Source organism: Saccopteryx leptura, chromosome 2, assembly GCF_036850995.1.
Source record: "Saccopteryx leptura isolate mSacLep1 chromosome 2, mSacLep1_pri_phased_curated, whole genome shotgun sequence".
Classification (NCBI taxonomy): Eukaryota; Metazoa; Chordata; class Mammalia; order Chiroptera; family Emballonuridae; genus Saccopteryx; species Saccopteryx leptura.
In genome coordinates this window covers 325,894,993-325,921,945 of record NC_089504.1, presented here as the reverse complement: position 1 = coordinate 325,921,945, position 26,953 = coordinate 325,894,993, and the positions used below count along the sequence as shown (strand labels likewise).

The following is a 26,953-nucleotide window of genomic DNA, read 5'->3' as shown; positions in this document are numbered from 1 at the left end:
TAGATCAGTGGTTTTCAACCTTTTTACTCCTAAGGACCAGTGAAAATAGAACTATTTTGGGGACTCTGAGCATAAGCAAATTTGACTAAGATCAGTGCAACTATAGTCTTCATTCAACATTATGGTGGTTAACTCTTTTGCGGACCAGCACAAAGTTTCTGGGGGACCAGTCCGCGAACCAGCAGTTGAAAAACACTGACTTAGATGATGTTTAGATGAGAGTTTGGCCTTTAGACTTTTAAATTGATGCTGGAATGAATTAAGACAGGGGTCGAGAACCTATGGCTCGTGAGCCAGATGTGGCTCTTTTGATGGCTGCATCTGGCTCACAGACAAATCTTTAATAAAAAAATAACGTTAAAAATATAAAACATTCTGCCTGACCAGGCAGTGGCGCAGTGGATAGAGCATCGGACTGGGATGCGGAAGACCCAGGTTCGAGACCCCGAGGTCACCAGCTTGAGCGTGGGCTCATCTGGTTTAAACAAAAATTCACCAGTTTGGACCCAAGGTCGCTGGCTCAAGCAAGGGGTTACTCGGTCTGCTGAAGGCCCATGGTCAAGGCACATATGAGAAAGCAATCAATGAACAACTAAGGTGTCGCAATGCGCAATGAAAAACTAATGATTGATGATTCTCGTCTCTCTGTTCCTGTCTGTCTGTCCCTGTCTTTCCCTCACTCTGACTCTCTCTGTCTCTGTAAAAAAACAAACACAAAAAAAAACCAACAAAACATTCTCATGTATTACAATCCATTCATTTCCTACGGCTCATGTTCATGGTTGCAGGTGGCTGGAGCCAATCACAGCTGTCCTCTGGGACAACACCAAATTTTTATTGGATAATGCGTAATGTACACGGGTCATTGTATGGCTCTCATGGAATTACATTTTAAAATATGTGGCATTCATGGCTCTCTCGGCCAAAAAGGTTCCCGACCCCTGAGTTAAGAGTTTGGGGGCTATTGGGATGAAATGAATACATTTTCCATGCAATAAGGACATGGGTGTGGGGGATGGGGTGGAATGCTATGGTCTGAATGTTTATGCTCCCCTCCAATTCATATGTTGAAATTCTAACCCCCACAGGTGAAGGTGTTAGTAGCTGGGGTCTTTGGGATGATGTCAGTTGTGAGAGTGGAGCCCTTATGAATAAAATCACACCTTATAAAGAGGATCCAGAGATCCTTTCCCTTCCTGCCATGTCAGTATACAATGAGAAGTCTGCAACCTAAAAAGGGAGCCCTCACCCAACCATGTGGCACCCTGATCTTGGGCTTTTATTTTATTAAAATATGTATTTTCCGATGGCTTTAGGCAACCCCCGTGTTTTGGTCGTTCGACCCCCACCGGGGTCGTGACCCACAGGTTGAGAACTGCTGGTCTAAGCTATCCACACGTCCCTAACTGACCATGAACCTCTAAGCACATGAAGAGGGGATACAAGAGGTCTCACCAGAAAGTAAAAGCCAGGGCATGCTTAAAGGCTGCCTAAATTTTTAATGCACTCCTGCACATACACACACACATGTGCACGCACGCACACACGCACACACAACACTATCAACAGAAAGCGGAAGACTTAGTGCTACAAGGTCTTTGAGCACAACAGCTGCCCAGATCACTGGATGACCTTAGGTTACTGGCTAATCACTGGGCACAGGATGATACCTATGAAGCTAGGCTTAACCACTGAGGAAACAGAATCCACAGATTTCATCAAGTTATTAAACACAACAAAACAAAAACAAAAAGAACCTTCAGGGAGAAAAATTAGAATCCACAGTTGCTATAATATAATATTCAATTTTTAACCAAAACATTATGACACATTCAGAGAAACAGGAAAGTATAACCCAACCTCAGAAGAAAATATAAGCCAATAGAAACTGTTCCTATGTGGACCCAAATGTTAGACTTTGCAAATAAAGACTTCAAATCAGCTATTATAGAAATTATTAAGTAAATTCTAAATAAAATTCTGATACATGCTACATTATTGATAAATCTTGAAGACACTATGCTAAGTGACACATTATACCAGACACAAAATGGGAACTGTTGCATCATCCACTTATAGGAGGCATCTATAATTGTCCAATTCACAGAGACAGAAAGTAGAACAGCGGTTAACAGGGGCTGAAGGGAGGAGGGAATGAGCTACTGCAAAAGGTGGAAATTTTCAGTTTGGAATGATGAGAAATTTTCTGAGATAGATGACGGTGATGGGGGCATAACAAGATGAATGTGCTTAATGCCAGTGAGCTTAAAACCATTAAAATGGTCATGTTTTACCACAATAAAAAATATTCTTGCCTGACCAGGTGGTGGTGCAGTGGATAGAGCATAGGACTGGGATGCAGAGGACCCAGGTTCGAGACCCCAAAGTCGCTGGCTTGAGTGCGGGCTCATCTGGTTTGAGCAAAGCTCACCAGCTTGAACCTGGGGTCACTGGCTTGAGCAAGGGGTTACTTGGTCTGCTGTATACCCCCCACCAGTCAGGGCACATATGAGAAAGCAATCAACGAACAACTAAGGTGCTGCAGTGAAGAATTGACGCTTCTCATCTCTCTCCCTTTCTGTCTGTCTGTCCCTATCTGTCCCTCTCTCTATCTCTGTCACACACACACACACATTAAATTCTGGAGTTGAAATGTGAAACATAACAGCAAATTTAAAAATTAACTAGAGAGACTAAACAGATTTAAGAAAGAAGAAAAGAGAATCTGTGAACTTGAAGACAGAGCAATTGAAATTATCCAGGGTGAAAACAGACTGACAGAAAAATGAACAGTGCCTCAAAGACCCGTGCAACAACATCAGGTGTGAAAGTCTATGTGTAACAGGAGTGCCAGAAGGGGAAAAAGTGGTCGGATAAGTATTTGAAGAAATAATGGCTGAAAGCTTCCCAAATATGATAGAAAACAATCTGCGGATCTAAGCAGCTGAAAATCCCCAAGGAGATAAACACAAAAAGATCTGTACCAAGAGCTGTATCATAGTCAACTTTTGAAAGACAAAGAAAAAAACTTGAAAGAAGCTAGAGAAAAACAACTCCTCATGTATAGAAGAACAATAAAATAACAGAAAAGGACAAAGAAAAATAAAATACTCATGGACATGGAAAACTGTGGTGCTTGTTGGGTGGGGGAGGGAGAGGACGGTGAGGGGATAAAGGGCGAGGGACAGAGACTTGACTGGGGGGCGAACACACAGCACAGGGTACAGACAGCTGTTGTAGAATTGGGCTCCTGAACTCAAATAATTATGTTAACCAGTGTCACTCCAATAAGTTCAATTAAAAAAAATAATAAAATGTAAAAAAATAAATAACAGCAAATAAGCCAAAGGCAGAGGGCTGATTAAAGCATTAATGTGTCAGGAAGTTATAACAATTTTATATGTATACATACATAAACACAAAGCCCAAAAATACATAAGGTAAAAATTAAAAGAAGAGACAATTCAACAATAACTGGTCTGGATCAATAACTTAAACTTCCATCTCAAGAAACTGAAAAAAAAAAGGAGGACAAACTGAACCCAAAGCAAGCAGAATTAAGGAAAAGGTAAAGATTAGAATAGTAACTAATAAAATAAAAAAATTAGAGAAAAATTAATAAAACTTTAGTTCTTTGAAAGATTAACAAAATTGACCAAAAAAAAAAAGAAAAGAAAATGTCCAAAATCAGAAATGAAAGAGGAGACACTGCTAGTGACCCTACTGAAGTGAAATGGATTATAAAGAAATATAAACAACTTTATATTAACAAACTAGACAACTTAGATAAGACAAATTCCTAGAAAGACACACATTTACCATAACTGACTTAAGAAACAGAAACCTAGAATCTACGTAAACACAATTAATTAAATAAAAAAAAGAAACAGAAAATCTGGATAGATCTATAACAAGTAAAGAAATTAAAGTAGTAATTAAAAAAGGACAGCCTAGGCCCTGGCTGGTTGGCTCAGTGGTAGAGCATCAGCCTGGCATGCGGAAGTCCCGGGTTCGATTCCCGGCCAGGGCACACAGGAGAAGCACCCATCTGCTTCTCCACCCCTCCCCCTCTCCTTCCTCTCTGTCTCTCTCTTCCTCTCCCGCAGCCAAGGCTCCATTGGAGCAAAAGTTGGCCCGGGTGCTGAGGATGGCTGCGTGGCCTCTGCCTCAGGCATCAGAATGGCTCTGGTCGCGACAGAGCGACGCCAGGATGGGCAGAGCATCGCCCCCTGGTGGGCGTGCCGGGTGGATCCCAGTCTGGCGCATGCGGGAGTCTGTCTGACTGCCTCCCCATTTCCAGCTTCAGAAAAATACAAGAAGAAAAAAAAAAAAAAAAGGACAGCCTAGTCAGTCCTGGAAGGCATTGCTGGTGAGTTCTCTATCAAATATTTAAAGAAGAAATACCAATGTTTCACGAACTCCGAGAACAGAAGAGAAACATTTTTCTAGTTCATTCTATGAGCTAGTATTATCCTGATACCAAAGCCAAACAAAGACATCACAGGAAAACTACAGACCAATATCCTTCATGAAGATAGACACAAAAATCCTTAGCGAATATTAGCAAATCGAATCCAGCAACATAGAAAAATATTATACACCACAGCCAGGTGAGATTTATCCCAGGAGTGCAAAGTTAAACATCCAAATCAATTAATGTAATACATAATATTAATAGAATAAGGGCCAAAAACCACATGATCATCTCAATTGATGCAGAAAAAACATTTGGTAAAATTCAACATCCATTCCAGATAAAAATATTCAACAAACTATGATTAGGAAGGAATTTCCTCAACTTGAGAAAGGGCATCTATCTATGACAAACCTCAAATGGCATCATATTTAATATTGAAAGAGTAAAGGCTTTTCCTCTAAGATCAGGAATAAGGCAAAAATGTTGACTCTTTCTACTTCTCAGCATTATATCGGAGGATCTAGCCAAATAGGCTAAAAATTAAAATTAAAAGCTTGTAGATTGGAAAGACTTAAAACTGTCTTTATTTACAGATGACATGATTCTGTGTGAAGAACCCATTTTTGAAAACTAGAACTAATATATTCAGGAAAGTCACAGGGTGCAATATCAATATACAAAATTATTTATATAATAGCAAGAGCAATCCAAAAATAAAATTAAGGAAGCATTTCATTGACAGTAGCATCAAAAACAACAAAATACTTAGGAATAAATTTTAAAAAGTGCAAGATTTGGCCTGACCAGGCAGTGGCACAGTGGTAGAGCGTCGGACTGGGATGCGGAGGACCCAGGTTTGAGATCCCGAGGTCTCCAGCTTGAGCACGGGCTCATCTGGTTTGAGCAAAAAGCCCACCAACTTGAACCCAAGGTCGCTGGCTCAAGCAAGGGGTTACTCGGTCTGCTGAAGGCCTGCGATCAAGGCACATATGAGAAAGCAATCAATGAACAACTAATGTGCCACAACGGAAAACTGATGATTGATGCTTCTCGTCTTTCTGCATTCCTGTCTGTCCCTATCTATCTTTCTCTCTGACTCTTGCTCTGTCTCTGTAAAAAAAAGAAAGTGCAAGATTTGTACCCTGAAAATTACTAAACACTGTCGAGAAATACTAAATATGAATAAATGAAGAGACGTTCCATGTTCATGGACTAGGAGACTCAATGTTGTTAAGATAGGAATTCTCCCTAAATTAATCTACAGATTCAATATAAGACTTATCATAACGCAAGCAGGCAATTTTATAAAAATTAACAAACTTATCTTAAAAGTTTATATGGAAATGCAAAGAACCAGAATAGCCAAAATAATTTTAATAAAAATTTGAAGGACTTAGACTATGCAATTTCAAAACTCTAGTGTAAAAATAGGCAAGTAGAATGGAACAAAATTAAGAGTCTAGAAACAAATTCTCATTTATGGTCAACTGATTTTCAACAAAGGAATCCAGGCAATTCAAAGAGGGAAAAGTCTTTTCAATAAAAGGTATTGGAACAATTGATATGCATAAAAATTACATTTTTAGACCCTTGCACCATATGTATAAATTAACTCAAAATGGATCACAGATCTAAATGTAAGCATTAAAATTATAAAACTTCTGGAGGAAAACACAGGAGAAAATCTTTGTGACCTTGGGTTGGGCAAAGATTTCTTAGATCTGACACCAAAGACTCAATCCATTAAAAAAAAAAAAAGAGACCATCAAAATTATGAAAGTTTATGATTCAAAAGACAACCTTAAGAAAATGAAAAGAGAAGCCACGGAATGGGAGAAAATCATGTAGCTGATAAAGGATTTGTATTTAGAATATATAAAGCATTCTTATAATGCAGTAAAGACAAGCAACTCAATTAAAAATGAGCAAAAGATTTGAATAGATGCTTGGCAAAGAAGGTAAATTTATGAGTGGCTAATAGGCACATAAAAAGCTGTTCCACATCATTAGTCATTGGTGAAATATAATGAAAGCCACAATGAGAGTCCACTCTCACTAGAATGACTATAATCATAAGACAGACAATCAGTAGTATTAACAGGGACATAGAGCAACTGGGACCTCACAGATTGCTGATGGGCATGCAAAGTGGCGCAGCCACTTTGGAAAAACAGTTTGACAATTTCTTTAAAAGTTAAACATAAATTTACCATATGACCCAGCAATCCTATGCCTAGGTATCTTTCCAAGAAAAGTGAAATCATGTTCCATAAAGCCATGTGATTGTTTATATCAGTGGTTTTTAACCTTTTTACACTTGGGGACTAGTGATCTAGCCATCTGGAAACAGAAACATGCAACAAATAAAGCTTCATCTTATGCATAACAGTGCAATGTGGTACGAGCTAGTGCTTGATTTCTGAACTCCACATGTATGATGCACTGAACACTACATAAGTTTATCCAAATGCATTTTGTGCATGATTTTTTAAATTATTATTCAGTGAGAGGAAGGGAGGTAAAGAGACAGACTCCTGCATGTGCCCCAACTGGGATCCACCCAGCAAACCCACTAGGGCAGCGGTTCTCAACCTGTGGGTCGCGACCCCGGCGGGGGTCAAACGAACAAAACACTTTATTTAAAAATGTATTGTATAATAAATATGTATTTTCTGATGGCTTTAGGCGACCCCTGTGTTTTGGTCTTTCAACCCCCGCAGGGGTCGTGACCCACAGGTTGAGAACCGCTGCACTAGGGGGTGATGCTCTGCCTATCTGGGGCCTTGCTCTGTTGCTCAGCAACCAAGTTCTTCTTAGCACCTGAGGTGGAGGCCATGGAGCCATCCTCAGTGCCTGAGCCAACTCACTCCAATCGAGTCATGGCTGCGAGGAAGAGAGAGAGAGAGAAGCAAGAGGGAAGAATGGAGAAACAGATGGGCGCTTCTTCTGTGTGCCCTGATTAGGAATCAAAACACGGGACATCCACATACTAGGCTAACACTCTACCACTGAGCCAACTGGCCAGGGCCATTGTGCATGATTTGTAAATGCTCTGCATGGTGCAAAAGGTTGTTCGAAGGAGCCTACAAATTCCAAAGATTTAAGAAACCAATAGTATTTTCATTGATGATACAGGCTGACAAGTGGCAATCATCCTGAGCAGAAGTGAATTCAACAAAGATCATTGGGTCTATAATCTTCATATGACAGCAGGGTGGTTACTGCTTTTGTGAACCAGCACCAGTCTGCAGACTGGTGGCTGAAAACCACTGGTTTATCTCAGCTTTATACATAATCTGGGGACAATCCAAATGTCAACAGGTAAACAGATAATGAACGTAGCAGTACTAGTCAGCAATAAAAAGACAAACTACCAACGTTCTATGACATGGACGGACCTCAAGCTAAGGGAAGGAAGCAAGACACACAGACCACACACACACACACACACACACACTGCAGATTCTTTTTATAGGACACATTTGGGAAAGACCAATCCATAGCCACGGAAAGCAGGTCAGTGATTGCCGGGGGGCAGGGATGGAACCAGGGATGGACCAGGAATGGACCCGGGATGGAACAGGGATGGACTGCAAACCAGCACAGAGTTCTTTGTTGGGGGATGAAAATGTTCTAAGAGTGATGATTGTGTGGATGGCAGCACTACTCCACAAATTCACTGAAAACCACTGAATTGTACATTCACAATGAGTGAATTTTATGGTATGTAAATTACACGTCCATATCAAAGCTGTAAAAACTATAACCAGCAAGGGGGAGGGGTGTACTAACCTGACTACCAACACCCGCAGCCTGCCCTCCCGCCTTCGCCCGGTTTCCACAGCCCCCTTCTCCTCTGCCACTGCTCTCCCCAGACCCCCCAGCCAGGGGTTTACTTTTGGCTCACAGCGGGGCGTGTGCAATGGCTGTCCTGTCACCACCCACAGGGCACAGATCCTCGAGATCGGCAGCTGTGCCCACGGGGTCTTTTCTCCCAGTTCCTCCGGAAGAGCTTGTTTAGAAAGACCACCTGTGTCTGCAGTGCCTGCTGAGGCCCCAGCGACCCCTCATGTAGGAACAATGAAGTTTAAACTTCCGTTCAGCAGCGATGCACAGGGATGGACGCTGACACTTTTCTAAGTTAATCAAGTTACAAAGTGATCCTTTTAGAATCAAAGTCACTTGCTTCTATACCCATTTTATTATTACCGTCCCTCAAAATCTACTCTGGTCTGCCACCCTCTGATCTAGCTCAGCCGAGGCCTGTCCTGGGTCTGAGAGAGACTGGGGGGCTGGCGCCCTGCAGAGCCCTGTCCCTCACTCTTCCCTACAAGTGCAGCCCTGCTCCAGGCCCAGACAGGATCGATTTGCTCAGCACCCAACAGGCCCTCCCTCTGGTCCAGACCCAGGCGGGGTGGGTGGTGGGAGATGTGGAGACCCTGAGGATGAAAGTTGGAAGTTCGAGCTTGGCCGTCACCACCAGCAGAGAGGGAACCTCACACCTTACCCTCCTCACAACTGCCCAAGCTCAACCAAGCAGCAGGGCCTACCTGGGCAAGGGACTGGACCAGTACCGCCAAGGCGAGTGTCCTGGTCACCACCCCTGCACACAGCGCTACCTGCTACCTGCACCCAGGCTCGGCCCAGCAGCTCCAACCGTGTTTGCTGCAGACACCCTCCTCCACTAGGTTATTGGGTTTTTTGAGGGGGGGAGAGGGAGGGAGAAAAGAGAGAGGGGGGAGGGAGGGAGGAGACAGAGAGGGAGGGGGGGAGAAAGGAGAGGCAGGAAGCAGGGCATTTATTTGTTGTTCACTTAGCTGTGCACTCATTATTCTTATCCTGTATGTGCCCTGACCCAGAATCAAACCCACAACCTTGATGTTTTGGGACAACACTCTAACAACTGAGCAACCCGACCAGATGACCCCTCCTCATTTTATTGTGCTTCACAGGTGTTGCATTTTTTGGGTCTGTTTGTTTTTTTTGTTTTTTTTTTTTCTTCTTTTTTTTCTTTCTGAAGCTGGAAACGGGGAGAGACAGTCAGACAGACTCCCGCATGCGCCCGACCGGGATCCACCCAGCACGCCCACCAGGGGCGATGCTCTGTCCACCAGGGGGTGATGCTCTGCCCCTCCGGGGCATCACTCTGCGGCAACCAGAGCCACTCTAGCGCCTGGGGCAGAGGCCAAGGAGCCATCCCCAGCGCCCGGGCCATCTTTGCTCCAGTGGAGCCTTGGCTGTGGGAGGGGAAGAGAGAGACAGAGAGGAAGGAGGGGGTGGGGGTGGAGAAGCAAATGGATGCTTCTCCTATGTGCCCTGGCTGGGAATCGAACCCGGGTTCCCCGCACGCCAGGCCGACGCTCTACCGCTGAGCCAACCGGCCGGGGCCGGGTCTGTTTGTTTTTTAATGAACCGAAGGCAAGACGCTCCACCAGCAAAAAGATTTTGACTCATTTTATTGCGGTGGTCTGGACTGAACCCACTCTGTCTCCGAGGTGTGCCGATTCCCAAAGGCCAAACACCCACGCGCCTTCTAGGCACACACAGAAATGCAATCATGGGAGGTGGAGCCACTCAGCTCAGTGATGCATCTACAAATCTATCCTAGAATATCTGCATGTGAAACTACCAAGGACAGTTCCGCTTTCAAAGGGAGAAGATCAAAGTGCTGTCATCTTTTAATTTAATCCTTTTGTTGCATCAGTGGTCTTAAGAGGGATGAGAGAGATCAAAATAAAAATGGAAACAAACTGTATCTTTGTGGCTGTTGTGTTTTAGCCTTTTTTCCCCTCAATTTGGGCCACAAAATAGGTCAGCTCCATTACTGATCAGCCTTCCCACAAATATTTAAAACAAATTGAATTGCACACCCAATACCCATCACAATTACACCAGGCACAATAACTAAATTAGCAATTCAACAAAATAATTGGAAATGCGATTCTCTCTATTCCACCAGTCTCCCTGGAGGGTTCAGCCGATCTATGGGGGGAAACTCAGCTTTCCTAATTCTGCAGCTAATTAGAGACACACTTGTAAATGAAGTTGTTTGTCTTAAAGTTGAAATTCTCTTCTGGGGGTGGGAAGTGGGAAGGAGAGGCAAGGAAGTCCTTCCACTCGGCGGCAAGTGCATGGACAGGTGCAGAGAGCACACGCCTGGGTTCTAATGAGCAGCCCTGTCTGCAATTAATAAAGCATCACTATTTTAAGCAGCACTTACCTGGGAATGAGCAACTTCAGAAGAACCAGCCTGGCTGACATCCTCTTAGAGAGAGGCGGGCCTCTGAAAGGCCCTGGAGACCGGTTGTCTGGGCTGCCCGGTGCCGTTTTGGGGGAGCAGCTGACGGGCCAGAACACAAGAGGGGCAATGGTGGAGCCCAGGGGTGTTGGCACGGCCAGCTCCTGCATGGGCCTCCCTGTTTGGACCAGGAGAAGCAAAATCTTATTTTAAAAGAAAGCAGAGGGGAGGCACCCATGCCAAACAGACCCCCTCCCATGGAGGGTGGTCAGTGCCAGACCACCAGCCAGCCAGAGAGGGCAGTCTCCCCTGGCCCACCTGCTCAGGCTACTCATGGAAAAGCAATCTTGAGGTTTCAATTAGCCTGTCCTTGGCCTCTTTTTGTTCCTTCAGGAAGGAAAATCTCAGCTTAATTATATAACTGAGAGCTAGAGCTCACAATGGTCTCCTCTTACTCTCCTTTGCCAAGATCAGGGTGTGACCTTAAAATGTAAAATCTCCACAGGGCTCCCTCCATGGGTGAGGGGCTCCCTCCCTCAGGCTTCCAGCTGCCCGCACACTCCTGGGCTGCACTCCCACGGGGAACAAAGGCCCGACCTTCCTAGCGAGGTCAGCAGATGAAACCGAGGCCCCAGGGCCAGGGGAAGCCTCCTTTTCCAAGATCCTCCTGAACATCACAGCGCCCAGGTGGGGGCGAGGCTGCCTGGGAGCCTGCTGAAAGGCTGATAAGTCAATTCAAAAGCACCTGCTCCTTCCTGCTTATCTCCTCTAACAATATGAACTCGGAGTTATCACGCTTAAAGTGTTCTGTATTAGCCTTACATTTAACTCTTAAAACCAAGAGCAGTGTGCTACAACTTTAAAGGACACAAGAGTCAAACTGGAAAATAATTTCACAGTATCAGAGTCAGTTCCAGCCTAATACCTCAGGCGGAGACAGGGGGCGGTTAGCCTCTCAGGGTCCCCTTCAGCTACTCTGGGCACCGAGGCAGGAAACACTGGCTTCCTCCACTCTCCCAGCCACCTCTGGAGTCTAAGGCAGGGCGTCCCCCAGCCTGCACACATACCTGGTGCACGAAGACTGTGCCCTCGGCCCTGGGACACCAGGAGCTCTTGCCATCCTGAATCTGCTGACCATTTTCCTCATTTTCAATTTTGGTCTTTGGTATAACTTGCAAAAGGCTGGGAAATCTTCACATAGACCTGAGCTCTCCAATATGGTGGCCAATGGCCCCACTGCAAGTGCTCAAAAGCCACAGGTATGGGATGGCACAAGGATAGTTACCGTCCCATTGCCCCAGGAAGTTCTGTTGGACAGCTCTGGTCCAGGTGCTCTAACGCTCCTAGCATTGGAGGAGGCTTCTGGGCTCCCCAGGACCCACAGGAGAGAGGGAGGCAGCAGGCCACCGGAATGAAGGACTCCCTGGGTTCAGAGCTGCCCTCGCTGAGGCAGAAATCACAGAGCCGCAGGCTCCCTGCCTGGTATCAGCCACACCTGCATGCTAAAGCACAGCAGTCCCGAGGGCTGGGCTCGCACAGGCAGACTGGAGCCCCAGGAGGAAGTGCCAGAGAGCACAAGGGCTCTGCCCTCCTGCCAGGCTGACCTTTCACCTTGGAGAACTGGAACCTTGGGAAAGTGATGCCAAGCCTCAAAAGGGCTCTGAGCCTGGGCTTCCAGGAGGACCAGCCAGAAGTAAAAGAGGCAGCTCCAGTGGATGTAATGGGTTTAATCAGACCCACGCTAGAGAATGAGATCTCTACAGAAGAGAACAGAGACCCACCTGCAGACTGTGCCCTTGCCTATATAGCCCTTTGCTGAGCCTCCACTGATGCCTAGCACACAGTAGGTCAATAACTATCTGAATGCATGGATGTGAAAAACATTCTTGCACCTGGGCTTAACCCAAATCTACCACACTGCCTATACTTAGAAGCAGCTGCTTTAGATAAGGAAGGGCCTCAAAACCAGCTTGGTTGGCCCTCATATTACTGTGAGGACCCTGAGGCCAAAGATCAAAAGACTTTCTCAAGGTCACATCCTAGCAGGTTTGATTTCTGGGCCAGGTTTCTCTCCACTACTCCACTTTTCATTTATATCTATCTGTCCTTTATTCCAGACGTCACATAGGCCCATTCCAAAACTAGCTACATGCCCCCAAGTCTCTATTAGAACTGGGCAGCACGCCCCTAAATAACAGCTTCCACCTACCTTGGGGAGGGCAGACCAGAGAGGAGGACGCAGCCAGCCCATGTGAGGGGCAGCCGGCTGCCCAGAGCAGACGGAGCTCATTTCCCATCCAGTCATAAAGGGGAAGATGGGGCCGGAGGAGGGTGGGCAGGAATCTTTATGTGTTACTTTCAGTGTCTACTGGGGACCTTATGTTCTTTTCCTACCCTCTCAGTGATGTGGGATTGCTTTTTTTTTTTTTTTAACATTCTTTTAAATTTTCTTTCCTGAGAATCCAGCGTCCTTGACCTCAACAAATGAGCTGAGAACCCTCAACCAGGGGAAATAAACCAAGCAAACTTCTCAGGAATATAAATGCTGCCGAGGCAACGACCCTACCGGCGACCCCACACCATGAGCAGGAAAGGCGCGGTAAAGGAAATCTATAGACAAACAAGAAAAACGGGAGTCAGATCAGGCAGAGGCGCTGTGCCTGCGTCATCCCTCTTCCCTAGGACGAGGGCAGGCGACGGAGACTCCATCAATAGAGCTGTGGGGTGAGCTGAACGCACACGGACCGGCTGGGGGATATGGATTCCCCTGGACGTCAGAGAATTAATGAACTTACCAAATTACGGTAATTATTTTTTAAATAGTAGGAAGACAGAGAAAGTAAAAAAAAGATGGAAAGAAAAAGAATGACTACGGCAAGCTCAGTTTAATTCCTAGCACAGCTGCCCCCAATACACAGGCACATATATAACTTTAAGAGCAAACTGAGATGCGGAAAACAAGGTACATTCACGTTAGACAAGGCTCACTGACTACACTTGCCTACGTGAAGTGCAACCACACCAGGTGGGATTCTCGAGGTGTCAGCAGAGGGGCAGCTGGCCACCTTGGCCTAGAACACCCGCAGCCCTGATCTCCTCCCGGACATCATCTCTCCCTACGGTCTGTGACGTTGTGCTGAGGCACATGCCTGCCTCGTTTGTGAGTCTAGCCCAGGCAGACACGGATCTTGGCCTCAATGCATCCCACATGTGGACTGACTGCTCTGTCCCGGGAAGTGGTGCCATGGTTTATGACGAAGGTCACATGCGCTTCCATTCAGAGTCCCCACACTGGGCTCTTTCTAGATGAAATGGAAAAGAGGCAGCCCTCTTGGAGCGTCTCGGCAATGCACGTAGGGAGTAGGGAAATCAGCCTCTCCAAGGAAACTGCGTGACTCACCTGGAGACAGGTGCAGGGCCTGTTGCGGACGGATGGGTGAGTCTGCCATCCCTGACGTTCTGTTGGCTCTTGGGGTTTTCCTATGATGCACAGAGAGTGGTCTCAGATGTGGCTCTGGAGAGAAGGGCTGCACACCACCAACAGCACAGAGCCGCTGGGAGGAAGGCAAACCCACCCAAGGCATGGGAGACTACCTCCGAGACCCGAGACTAAGGTACTGGCAGCAGCAAGAGCATGGAGACCGGAGGGAGAGAGGAGAGCAAACCATGTGCAGTCCAGCAGCCAGAAAACAGGGGCCGGGGAGAGAAGTGAGAGCACCACGTTCTGATCATCCACCATCTTTCCTGGAAGCATCTAAGAGCAGAGCACAGGTGGGAGCTCTTTCATCCTCCCAGAGGAGGTTGCCAATTTGAAGGGCTCCCTGGGGAGTAAGAAATAAACCCCAGCATGAGACTCCGAGGCCAGTCCCCACTCGGCTACGGCCTGCTGCAGGCCAGCAAGACACCAAGACATGAGCCAGGACCCTAAAACCAGCCTCCGGAACAAGTACCAAGAGCCTACAAACTATGTGGATTCTTTCACTTGGCTCACTTTACTCGTAAAAATATATGCCAAGAAAAACAATAATTTTAAAAAGACAATAAACACGTTTTATGCCCAAGTATTTCCCAATAACATTATTCATAATAGCAAATAATTCACAATTTACATGTTCAACGACAGAGGATTTGGTTAAGTACTGACAATACATGCCTCATATGAAATGATTAGTTTCCAGTTAAAATACAAATTAGTTTACAAATTAAAATGTTACCTGCAGAAACATGGAAGTAACCTTTTTTTTAAAAAGACTATTCTAGTCAATGCTTAAATTAAGCAAGTCTTTTTATTTTTTTAGATTTTATTCATTTTAGAGAGGAGGCAAGAGAAGAGGGGAGGAGAGGAGCAGGAAGCATCAACTCCCATATGTGCCTTGACCAGGCAAGCCCAGGGTTTCCAACCAGCGACCTCAGCATGCCAGGTTGATGCCTTATCCACCGTGCCACCACAGGTCGGAAATAACCTTTCACTGTGCTCTTAACATTAAAATGCAGAACATTCTAGTAGCCCTGGTTCTCAGCTGGTGGCATGTGCGTGTCAGGTACAAGGGGAGATGATGGGGCATGGCTGCGTGGGTATTTTGTTTGTTTTTAAAGGGTAAGTAAAAAATTTTGAACAGTCCAAAAGTTAAAACCCGGTCTTCCACCTCCACTGCTGCGGAGACGGGTACTGGGTATACCGGCGCCTGCGTGGAGGGGCTGCGAAGCGCTAAGAGTCATGGGAAGTGGGTGTGTCCAGGGGTGGGATTACGGCCAAGTCTTAGTTCTATTTGCTTCTTCTACTTTTCAGTAATTAACTTTTAATGTACAATAAACGAAGACAAGAAACCAGCCTTCTCTATCTTGAAGGGAGAGGCCCAGTGCCTGGTCTGGGCTCCTGTCCCTGGTACGAACCTGGGCTGCGTGGGCCCTGCCTGCGTCCCTCTGGCCGCCTCACCACCTCCCTGTACTGGTGGGGACTTCAGGGTCTGTGGGTTAGGAGTGTCCTGCAGGGAGTCAACTGGGCCAAGAAAAAATAAGCAAATTTCACACAAAAGGGAGGAATGCTTCAGTCAACACTGAAAAAGGGTTCTGGATTGGAATGCTTGATAACAGTTCTCAACTCATTTAAAAATCAGCATTAGCCACCAAAATGTAAAGTATTAGTTTTATTAAAATGCAAATCAATCAACTAATCTGTCTTTCTAGTAACAGTTGAATTGCAGTATCCGTGTCAATTAAAATAGTTTCCAATTTATTCTTGGCTGGAAGGAGGGTGGTCTTCTGAATTTTAAAAAGCAAGCCTCCCTTGACTGAAAATTCTGTCCATTATTTCTCATCTCTCCTGCTTTTAATTCATTTTAATTAAACAGGTTGGACTCCAAATATTTTGAAGTGCCTGTTTCAATCTTGTATCATCATCAAATAAAGAGTGACCATAGCAAAGGTTCTGAGGAAACATGAGTTAGCAAGAAGCTCACTCATTCATGTCCCATATGAACAGGTGACTTACCTGCTGTCCTGATGTGAATCGCTCAGGCTAGACGGACAGGCCTACATGTTCTATGTTGTGGAAAGTGGTCACTTGAAGAGAGTAAGCATGGGGAAATGCTCCTATTTTTGTTAATTGATCTTTTGGGAAACTGGAGATACACTGAAAATTAAACATGTCCTTGACAGTCAAGCCCAAGAGGTAACTACCGAGACAAGGAAAACAAATCACCATGTTCGGAGGCCCAACTAATGTGAGATGGAAAGAGTCCTCTCCCCACGTTTGCCCCACGCTGAGCTCAGCAGACCCGTGGGTGCGGGACGGCACTGTGAGGCAGATCACAACCAGGACTCACCTCCTGTGGAGCCCGCCTCCAGGCAGTGCGCAGTCCCCGGATACCAAGTCGATGACAGGTGAGATTCCTGGGCACAAAAACGTGCCACTTAGTTTTGACATTTTAAAGTCATATCAGAACCTGACTTTAAAAAACAACAACTAATTATTAACTACAACTGTGCTCTGTTTCCTTGGGTGCAACTTTACTTCTCTAATTCTGTAGCTTTAAGTGAAGATTTGGACGAGGTGCCTAGGAGATGGTCAGTCTCGTGTGCTAGTCGGCAGGAATTACTTATGCAAGATAATCTTCCCTGCATATTGACCACAGCAGGCCAATAAATCCCCCTTATGGGGATTTAATTTCTAGCTTCTGACCTTTGGATGAAAAACAAGTGAATCATTTACTCCTGCTAGATTTACACCAGAGCTAATCTCAATAAAGTGATTTAGGAATGATGAGAATGGAAAAGTGCTCTGGAAGAATTTTTATGGGTGGGGGAAAATAAAAGAAATCAGAGGTTTGTATTTAGCAACAAATCAGCAAGTACCTCCAAATGACAAAGTCTCCCAGGCATAACTGAGGGTTTTTTTGCGATTCCCTGCTCCCTAGAGCCACACTCAACAGCAAAACATCCTCCCAGAAGGCAGCATCTGCTCCAGAATGCTTCCTTCTGTGACAATTTATATTTTAAGAGGAGGCCATTTGGCTAGGGCCAAAAAAATGAAACCCCTCCCAACAAGCCTGTCCCCTGCTGGGGCTCCACGTCAGACTTCACCCCGCGCTGCTGAAGAAAGCACACAGGCAGCACTGACAATGCTCTTTATTTGTGGTGGCTCAGGGGCCCGGGGAGGCCCCTGCACACGGAAGCACCAGAGGCACAGACACTTGGTTCCAGGAGTCTGGGGACCTGTGAGCCTGTGTTCTGAACAGCACACCTTCTCAGGGACACCCTGACTTGCTCTGGCCCACAGCCAGTGGTGTCCTCCATCTGGGGCTGGGTGAGCAGCCAATCTGCCACGGTGCCGCCAACGTGCGTTCGGAGTCCCTGCCTCACGGCCTGGCTGCGACAGAGGTGGCGCCATCAATCCCAGTGGCCCTCTCATCGGGAGGGCTGAGTTGGCCAAAGAGAGACCGATACAACTCTGTCCTAGAAGACAAACAAATTGGTTGACACAGTGGTTAACTTCTCAAGGTTAAAGAAAACTAAGAAGCTGGGAAACACCCCAATCTACTTGTTCCGTTGGAAACACTGCCGTGTAATTAAAAATGCATCCCACAGCTCTTACTCACAAACGCAAAGAAAGGGAGAAACCCAGAAGAAGCCAATCGAATAGTAAAATATGTAAATAGTCTGGTGTGGCTGGATATCCTGTCTCTGGGGAATGAGTTTCTGTAAGTTTACCCTTTACAGACAGGTTCTTCAAGTAAGAAAACAAGATTGAATATTTTAATAGGATATGTGAGGCTGCCACATGATGAGGAGGATTCAATCAGACATGGGATGTAGGGGGATATAATTTAGTTTTCATACATTTTCTTGGACTTGGCAGTACTTGAAAAACAATGAAAATGACCCAGCAACAAGATTCCAATTACTATCACATGTGCGGCCACTCAGGAGCAGAACAAAGGTTCTTCCCCCCTCCCCAGCCCTTGTCTCTAGTCTCAATCTAATAAATAATTCGATTGGTTAATGTATTATTCCTAAAATTGGGGTTTGATGTTATGAAAATCACAACATGCCAGGGTCCTGAGGCCTTTGGAAATAAATGATCATTTCTAACCTCTGTTTCTGCTATCAAATGCAACATACGCACCACAACCTGGCCACTGTCATGTGTCAAGGCCGGATCATCGACACAAGATGGGGTAGGGAAAGGCTCCTCCTGTCACAGGGACAGAAGCTCCAGGGCACTTCCTCTGGGGTAGAGAGCAGATTCTCCCTGCAGACAGCAGGGGTCACAAGGGGCCAGCAGCTCAAACCCACTAGGGTGGTGGACTATGGGGGACACAGCAACAGAGGCAGGTGGCCCACGGCTGCCGTCTGCATGAAGGCCAGTCACTAAGCCTCCCAGAAGGAGGATGCGTACATACAGGCTAAGGTCCCCGGCCAGTGAGTAAACGGCCCCAGAAGAAAGATGTACCTGCTCTGTGTTACATTTTCAAGATCTAACCATAAAAGAGCCTGCCGTTCTTGTTAAGATAGCAGGCTGTTAAAAGCGCTCTCATTATCTGAGAGCCATCATCAGCAAATCTGACTTTCAAAATAAAACAAAAAACTACCCTTCAAACAGCTTTTTTGGTTCAGCAAGACTTTAACATAAAAACTTAGTCTGTTTTTGAAGTCACCCCTTTATAGTTGTGATAGGAATAGAGGTACTATAATTAGAAAATCCAGCAATAGAAATAGCATATTATAACTTTTTAAAAAGAAAAAAAAATCTTTAAAAAGAAACGGCAGAAGCCAAGAATGTAACGAACATTATCATTCTAAGGACCACAAGGCAGCCAGGGAGAGTGCAGGCCAGAAAACGGGGTTTCCACTATGGTGACAGGGATTTTTATGGCAAGAATGGGCCAGTACCCTTACCCCGGACTACAGGCCAGCCCTTGGGTCTCCAGACAAAGGGGGCAGGTTCACCCTGAGCTCCTTCATCTCTTTTGTTCCTCGGCTACATCCGGCCGCCTGCCTGTTCTTGTCCAGCCCAGACGAACCAGCCTGCATAGGCGGAAGGCAGCTTCATACTAACTGTGACGGGGAGGTAGGCAGCCTCATTTCCAGTGGCTTCCACATCACCAGCTCCATCATATAATCAACAGCAAGGCCCTGCCTAGGCTCCCCTTCATCACGCTATGTATGGCCTATTTGCTAGTAACTACAAGTCTCTCCAACCATTTCACAAAAAAATTAAATGGCATTGCAGGGAGAGCCGCCATGACCAAAAACAGCATGAGTTTGAGGCTGCAGCACCTGATGAAAAAAAATGCAGAGGCACACGGTAGCTATGCAGCCCTTCACAATCATACCTGCCCACCTCGCTGCTCGCCTGCACCAAACCCCATCACTACCGCCGAGCAGACGCCTGGGCCGAGGAAGCCACTGTCCCCAGCAGATTCATGTGTCAGGAGCAGAGAGTGAAATGGCAAAACTGTGTTTTGATAGAACATCGTTTCACACTCAGGTGGGCAAAGCTGACAAACATATGCAGCTATTCATGGCAAAGCAACCTGGAAAGCTCAGTGGTCTGGGCTCTTCCACTATTTTTACAGACAGGGAGAATATGAGCAAGGGATTACTGTATTCCAACCCAGAACTCCCCAAGTAATTTCAACTCTACGTCTTCCTCACTCACCACCACCAGCCAGGGGCTGTTTGTGCCTTCAAAGCATCCCAAGCTTCCCTGTCCCACCAGCCTCCACATCTCAGACTGGTTCTGACCACGAATATGGCGCCAGCCTCCTGACCGACTTTTCTGCTTCCTTCCCCTCTTCCCCTCTCCTTTTCCCTCACCCAGCCCTGACTCTAAGGATGGACAAGGCAGACACTCCCCAAGTCCAGGAGCATCAACAGGATGAAGACCCCCTCCCCCGACGCCAACACCAACTGCTCAGTGCTGCCCAGCCCTTCCCACCCACTGCCCACGCGCCCCTCAGAACGGGGAAAGCCAGGACCACCGGGGGGGAGTCCGGGGTCCGGGTCCTCCAGCCACTCGCCACACCTCAACAGAATTGTACAAAACCACACAGCCCCGGCCTGACCTGTGGTGGCACAGTGGATAAAGTGTCGACCTGGAAATGCTGAGTCGCCGGTTCAAAACCCTGGGCTTGCCTGGTCAAGGCACATATGGGAGTTGATGCTTCCTGCTCCTCCCCCCCTTCTCTCTCTGTCTCTCTCCTCTCTCTCTCTCCTTCTCTCTCTCCTTTCTAAAAAATAAATAAATAAAATAAAAAAAATTTAAAAAGAGAGCAGTCAATGAACAACTAAGGTGCCACAACGAAAACTGATGATTTATCTGTGACCTGGTACATAATAAAAAACTCTCTTTATTCCTATCTTTTCAAAACCACACAGCCTCTCACACATTTCTAAGTTTACATATAGATTTAATAAATTTAGTATCACAAAGGATACAATAACCAGAATATTGTGAACACTAATGTCTAAAATAAAACTCTTACACCCTGTTTGTAATGCGCCCAGTGGAATCTATATGCCACACTGATTTGCTGCTCATAATTTCTCATTTAGGTAACACATAAACAAACTCTTTACCTTGGAAAATTTACTTTTTTTTTCTTCTTTTTTTGTATTTTTTTCCGAAGCTGGAAATGGGGAGGCAGTCAGACAGACTCCCGCATGTGCCCGACCGGGATCCACCCGGCATGCCCACCAGGGGGCGATGCTCTGCCCATCTGGGGCGTTGCTCTGCTGCATCTAGAGCCACTCTAGCACCTGAGGCAGAGGCCATGGAGCCATCCTCAGCGCCCGGACCAACTTTGCTCCAATGGAGCCTTGGCTGCAGGAGGGGAAGAGAGAGACAGAGAGGAAGGAGAGGGGGAGGGGCGGAGAAGCAGATGGGCGCTTCTCCTGTGTGCCCTGGCTGGGAATCAAACCCAGAACTCCTGCACGCCAGGCTGACGCTCTACCACTGAGCCAACTGGCCAGGGCCGGAAAATTTACTTTTTAAAAGTGTGTTTCCACTTGACTTTTCCCTCGAGATTTTGGTCCTAATACAATTGTTTTATGCTTGAAAGTATTTTATGGATAACCTTACCACACTTCTTGGCCACAAAAATAAGTATGTAAATTGAAACACTTTTTGAAATTTAAAGTGTTGAAATAAAAATATTTTAATTTCTTCAGACCACAAGGCTCTAAGTAATTTTTTAAAATTACTTCTGGATTATGATATCATTACAATTATTAGTGTATAATCATATATACAATGATAAAATGTGTTATAATTTTGGTAAGAATTTAACATACATAAATAAGTAAAAGATGGCTGGAAATGCACCTCTTGATGAAACTGACGAAGTTTCCCTGCCATTCACTCATTACCCGTGGGTGAGTGTCATCTGTGGCTGTAATGACAGAGGGTTCAGCCTCGACTCTGCTCCCGTTTCTGGTTTTGTAGACATAGGTGCTGAGAGACCCTGTCCCATAAACAAGTAGACAGGAATTGGAGAGTTCTTTTAGAGCAATCCCACTCAATTCTTTTCTTTTTTTATATTTTTTTTAATTTTTTTTTTTATTTTTTATTCATTTTAGAGAGGAGAGGGAGAGACAGAGAGAGAGAGAGGACAGACAGAGAGAAGGGGGGAGGAGCTGGAAGCATCATCTCCCGTATGTGCCTTGACCAGGCAAGCCCAGGGTTTCAAACCGGCGACCTCAGCATTTCCAGGTCGACGCTTTATCCACTGCGCTACCACAGGTCAGGCTTTTTTTTTTAATTTTTTTTTTAAATTATTTTCTTTCTGAATTATAGCCCCCCCCCCAAAAAAAAAAAAAAGAAAAAAAGAATTACATAGTGATCTGCCACCAAAAATTAGTTTTAATGACATCAGCTGACAACTCAATCAACTTCTCCTGCAATTTTGTTAGCAATAAAGGACAGGGACCATCGGACCCGCGAGGACTAACTAAGCAGCCCTCAGTCCCTGCACCAACGTTCCGACCTGTCCTTCCGTGTGGTGCCCTGAAGGCTTTCCCTCCAGGGCAGGGTCCCAGGTCTGGGCATGCAGGTGGCCTTGTGTCGGCAGGCAGAGCACAGCTGTGACAGGTGAGGTAAGGGGAGCCCACACGCCCGCAGGGGCGCGCTCGCAGGTGGAGCCGCTTCAGGGATGCATGCATCTGCACCCCTGGAAACTCTGGGCACATCTCTCTGCACACCCCAGGATGAAAACGGAGCTCGGGCCCAAACCCAGAGAGGTGCTAGGTCTGCTGCCATGGTGCAGGGAAAGGTAGAAGCAGCTGAAAATAAACTGGACGTGTCCATCTCCCTTGCCCCATCTCAAGGAAAACAAAACTAAAGATAACAGTAGGTACCAAAGAGGTATGAGGGGACAGAGGGCCAGACTGCCTCCCGCTGTGAGGACCATCTCCCCTGCAGCGTCCTCACTAACCGGCTGGGGGTCAGCCAGGCCGAGGAGCTCAGCCATCCACCTTCACGGTAACCTTGTCTCCATCTGATTCTCCGGGGTGAGTGTACAGTTTAATACTTCGGGTCCCCTTAAGGCTATGAATAATGAACTTTTCTTTAAATACATAATTCCTGCTCTCTACCACATTAAGAATCAAGATTAGAATCGCTGAGCTGAAATGCCTTCCCCCCTCTGTCACCCCTTCCCCCACACTCTTGGCCTCAGTGGCCAGTGGGAACGTCCATTGTAGAAAATGTATTAATGTTGGCATCATGCAGGAGAATAACCTACAGAGTAATTAACAGGACTTGGACCTAAGGTAGAAGGTCGATAGCAGGGGCTCTTCCTTGAATTAAAATTTAACTTACCCTTTATTGCAACCTACAAAAGCAAGTAATGAGCACTAACATTTTTATTTCTTTTAAACTGTCATTTAGGCTGTAGAGGGGATAATTACCTATCTCCAGTGTAGTAAGGTTTTATAACCCTTAGTGAGGCATTTTCTAATTTAATATTTTTACTATATTATCATAAAACCTGTTTCTGGGAAAAAAATGATCATGGATTAGCAGCCATTTTCCATAAAGACAGAATGTGTGTGTGTGTGTTAGGATTCAGCTTATTTATTATGTGATTCTTCAGAGGAGACTTAAAGTATGCACAGTCTAGCTAGCTGTGAAAGGCAGTCACTTCAGTGGCAGGTGAGATTTTAAACAGTCCTCAGTGAACTGGTGATGTAAGTGTAGAACAGTGCAGCCCCCGGACACGTGCACCCAGATGTGTTCCCGTCAGCTCCACAGTGCACGGCAGCACCGACCAGCGTTCTTCACGCTGTTATTTGGGCAAACGGTATGGAGCATACTAAAGCTGCAGATGATCTGTGTGGGCCTTCAATCTGCCAGGTCAGTAGCCTGCAGCATCTGGGGTACTGGAGGAAGCATACTAGCTGCTCTGCGGACGCCGTGCTCCCGCTATCCCGGCCAGAAACCCTCGAGCTGTCGCTGCCGTCAGGCAGACGGGACAGCGGAGAGAAAGCAGCAATGCCACCACTCCCTAAAGAAACCTGTGCAGCCTCTGAAACTACATCACATCCTCTGAGCAAGTGTTATATGCAGGAGTTCTGAACCATCTTCCAAATATGCCAGAGGGACAACATTGCTGCTTTCCTGCTTAAAATGATACACATATTTTGCCCTTGATTAATTTGAAACTGTTCATTTGTTACTTCAGTGGGGGAAGGACCTCTCCCTAAATGCATGACACATCCCAGAATGCATCCAGGCCGTTCTTAATCTGTAATCCTCTCCCTCTCTGCACACCCAAGGACCCTAAGGCTGCACACAAAAGTGGTGTAGCATTTGTTCCTACTTAATTTAATTCCTCAGACACACATTTAAGAATCAAAGGATGAAGGAACACACAAAGGGAAAGTGAGACAAAGGTTCCAATTCCAACACTGCTCAAGTCTAGAAGAATCCCGAGCCAATCTGAATCCTCGTGAGACAGTGTAAGCACAGCCAGAACACAAACTCACACTGACCAGCGTGGTCACTGATGGCAAATATGCTTTTAAAAACCATGCCTACTGGTGGTAGCTCGGTGGATAGAGAGTTGACCTGGGACATTAAGGTCCCACGTTTGAAACCCCGAGGTCGCCAGCTTGAGTGGGGGGTTGCTGGATCATCAACATGATCCCAAGGTCACTGCCTTGAGCAAGAGGTCATGGCTTGGCTTGAGGGCCCCCCCCACCACCACCATCAAGGCACGTATGAGAAGCAATCATTGAACAACTAAAGTGCCTCAACTCTAAGAGTTGATGCTTCTCATTTCTCCTTCCTGTCTCTGTCTCTCACTAAAAAAAAAAAAAAAAAATCATTGGTGATGTTGCAGATGTGTGCATTCTTTACAAGCTGTGTTTTGAAACAGTTTATTTAGCAGTGCTATGTACATGCACGAGATGTGTGCGGTCTCTGACCTCCAAGTATAACACAAAGGCATAATAAATTCATAAATATATTTAAATGCCTATTTGAACCTCGTTAGATTGTGTGGAGGATTACAAAGACAGGATGTAAGCTCGTTTCTCTTACCTAGGGCTTATGAATGACAGAGCAGAGCTGAGTTGGGAAGGTGACTCTATCCAGCAATTTGGTCTGGGACAACCCACACCTTGAGGAGTCTCCTTAAGGAGACATGTGAACATTATTTCTCATGCTGACCTCAGCTCTGCCATTCTGTGACATGGCCCTTGTCCCTCCAGAACCAGAACCAGCATTTCAACTAGTACTTAATATCTTTCCCTAACTAAATCTGTTCTTCTCTAGGTAAAAAAAAAAAAAAAAAGTTTACTCATTCCTGCCAAGACAGAGTTAGAGAGTTCTCTCGCCATTTTTTTTGGAGCCCTCGGTTTGTCAAAGGACAGACGGTGAGGCCCCTGGGCCCTCTGCGCCAATCCTGACATGCCTGTAGCCCGGTGAGCTCAGAGCAGGACCCTACTGCCCCCTGTGTGCTCCACACACACTTCTCCTGCCTTCACAGAGCTTCCCCTCCCTCTGATCTGTCTGCCAGCATGCTCAGCATTCCACACAGCAACTGAAAAAGAGATCTTTTCACTGGGCTCATGCTAATGACACCAAATGAAGGGATCCTCCCAACCCTAATCCCAACCATCTGAATGCTCTGTGGTCTGCTCCCCAAAACATTAGAGACAAAGCCTTTCATTCCTCCCGCTTCCTCTGCCCCAATCCATTCTCTGCTGTATCAGTGACTCTACAGGTGAGAGGAAGGCGTTTGTGAAATGTTTCTATGACCTAAGAGGAGAAATATATTGATTCCAATGGCAAGCAATCACCCTGTGCTCCTTGGGGGCCACGCAGTCGACGGTGAACCTACACAGGTCGCAGTGATGGGACCAGAGGACACACATAGGAACTCTGTCTCTCGGGAAGACTTGATTGTAAGGAAGGCAGTCCGAGGAAAGAGAGACACAGCTCCTTATGGGGAAGTAGTGTCATTTAGTGAGAGTGATATACATAAATTATGAGAGTATAAAACTAAGGATTCCTGAATGCAGCTGAAAGGTCAGCACTTAACTTTCCCTCACTCTCTTCACAACCTTCCCCAGCAACTAAAAGTGGATTACAGGCTTCTTTCTTTGAAATCTCATCACAATTTCACCAAAAACAAACAAAACAAAGAAATGAGGTGAAAAGAAAGCAACTGTCTCTTATTGAGGGCTTATTCCTTAACAGGACCAAGTTAGCAAAGTAACAGTGACTCAGCGAACTCCTGTCTATTGCTAATTACCTAAATCCATACAAGCAAATCTCCAATCAGACACTGGCTAAACTCTTCAGAAGCTCCAAAACAGTGAAACCGCAGCTTTCCAAAGCTGCCACAAGGTGGCGGTACACAACACACATCTGAGCAGAACCCGCAGCCTGCCCCGCTCCCAGCAAACTGCGCCCATAAATTACCTAGTGTGTCTGCTCCCATCACCATCCTCCCCAGTGCTTGAAGGAGACTCCAGAAGGTCTATTCCAATTCGCTCTTTTGGTTAGGTCAGAACCAGGTCCTTCAAACCTCTGCAAATGCTTTTAGCCCCACGGCTTTAAATTACAGATGGTGACATGTGGCCTCTGGCCTGTCTCCTAAAGATCAGACACTGAAGATTTATACATGTTCAAAGAAGCAGGTTCAGGCCCCAAACAAAGGATCTGAAAAGATGGGAAGGGACGGAGAGGGAAGAGGGGTAGAGAGGTGAGGAGGGAAGGAGGTAAATTTGTAAGGTTTTCCCTTCACTCAGGCTCCCTCCTGATGGCCATGTCAGTTACAGATTCACTCCACCTGAACAAAGGAAGAAAAATACCTGAAACTTCCACCATCCTTACTAATATCTTAAAGACTTTCAAATTCTTTGAACGAAAAATAATTTACCTCGGAAGACTTGCAAATAAAACGGGTGGGGGTGGTGGTACACTCTTTAGACAAAGGGGACATCACCTCCTCTCATGCACATTAATATTCCACCTTCCTGGGATGATTTCCACTTTCACAGTTTGACTGTTTTATAACAGATCTGATGCAAGAGAAGACAAATGGCCTCACAAAGGAAAGACGACAAATCATCTCACCGCTTTTAGCAGGGTTTTTCTCTTTACTTTTATTTATTTTTATTCTGTAGCTGAGCGGCAGAGCTCTCTGCCTTGCTGGAGATGTTTAATATTAACATCAAGCCACCACGATCCTGGCAATAGAGTTGGCTGGGGTTGTGTTTACGGTTTTGTGACTGCTGGCTTCAGGAAGATGAAGCTCCTTGTTCAAACAGCAGCCCCTCTAACAGCTCCT

At 45.9% G+C, this 26,953-nt stretch overlaps 1 protein-coding gene and 2 long non-coding RNA genes across 5 annotated transcripts in view; all 3 read right to left on the bottom strand.

Annotated features, from left to right (window-relative positions):
* LOC136391515 (uncharacterized) overlaps positions 1-12,190 on the bottom strand; it is a 28,153-nt gene extending 15,963 nt beyond the window's left edge. The window contains exons 1-2 of the long non-coding RNA XR_010748864.1: positions 11,723-12,190; positions 10,638-10,833 (exon numbers count right to left, since the gene is read on the bottom strand). This is a non-coding gene — a long non-coding RNA (uncharacterized lncRNA). The remainder of the gene's footprint in view (positions 1-10,637; positions 10,834-11,722) is intronic.
* The window catches only part of AATF (apoptosis antagonizing transcription factor), a 182,749-nt gene that overhangs the window by 29,867 nt on the left and 125,929 nt on the right, over positions 1-26,953 (bottom strand). The window contains exon 12 of one of the 2 annotated variants that reach the window (XM_066363220.1): positions 17,267-17,609. The exons of the other annotated variant lie outside the window; for it this stretch is intronic. Coding sequence (XP_066219317.1) covers positions 17,513-17,609 — 97 coding nt within the window. The 3' untranslated portion in view covers positions 17,267-17,512. Of the gene's footprint in view, positions 1-17,266; positions 17,610-26,953 lie in introns of those variants that run through there. 2 annotated transcript variants of the gene reach the window in all.
* Positions 12,856-16,767, bottom strand: LOC136393605 (uncharacterized). Of its 2 annotated transcripts, XR_010749110.1 has the most exons (5): positions 16,481-16,767; positions 16,147-16,287; positions 14,231-14,476; positions 14,056-14,135; positions 12,856-13,957 (listed from the first exon to the last, which is right to left on the bottom strand). It is a non-coding gene; the product is annotated as an uncharacterized lncRNA (long non-coding RNA). The 2 variants fall into 2 exon arrangements; XR_010749109.1 differs by having other exon boundaries at positions 14,056-14,476.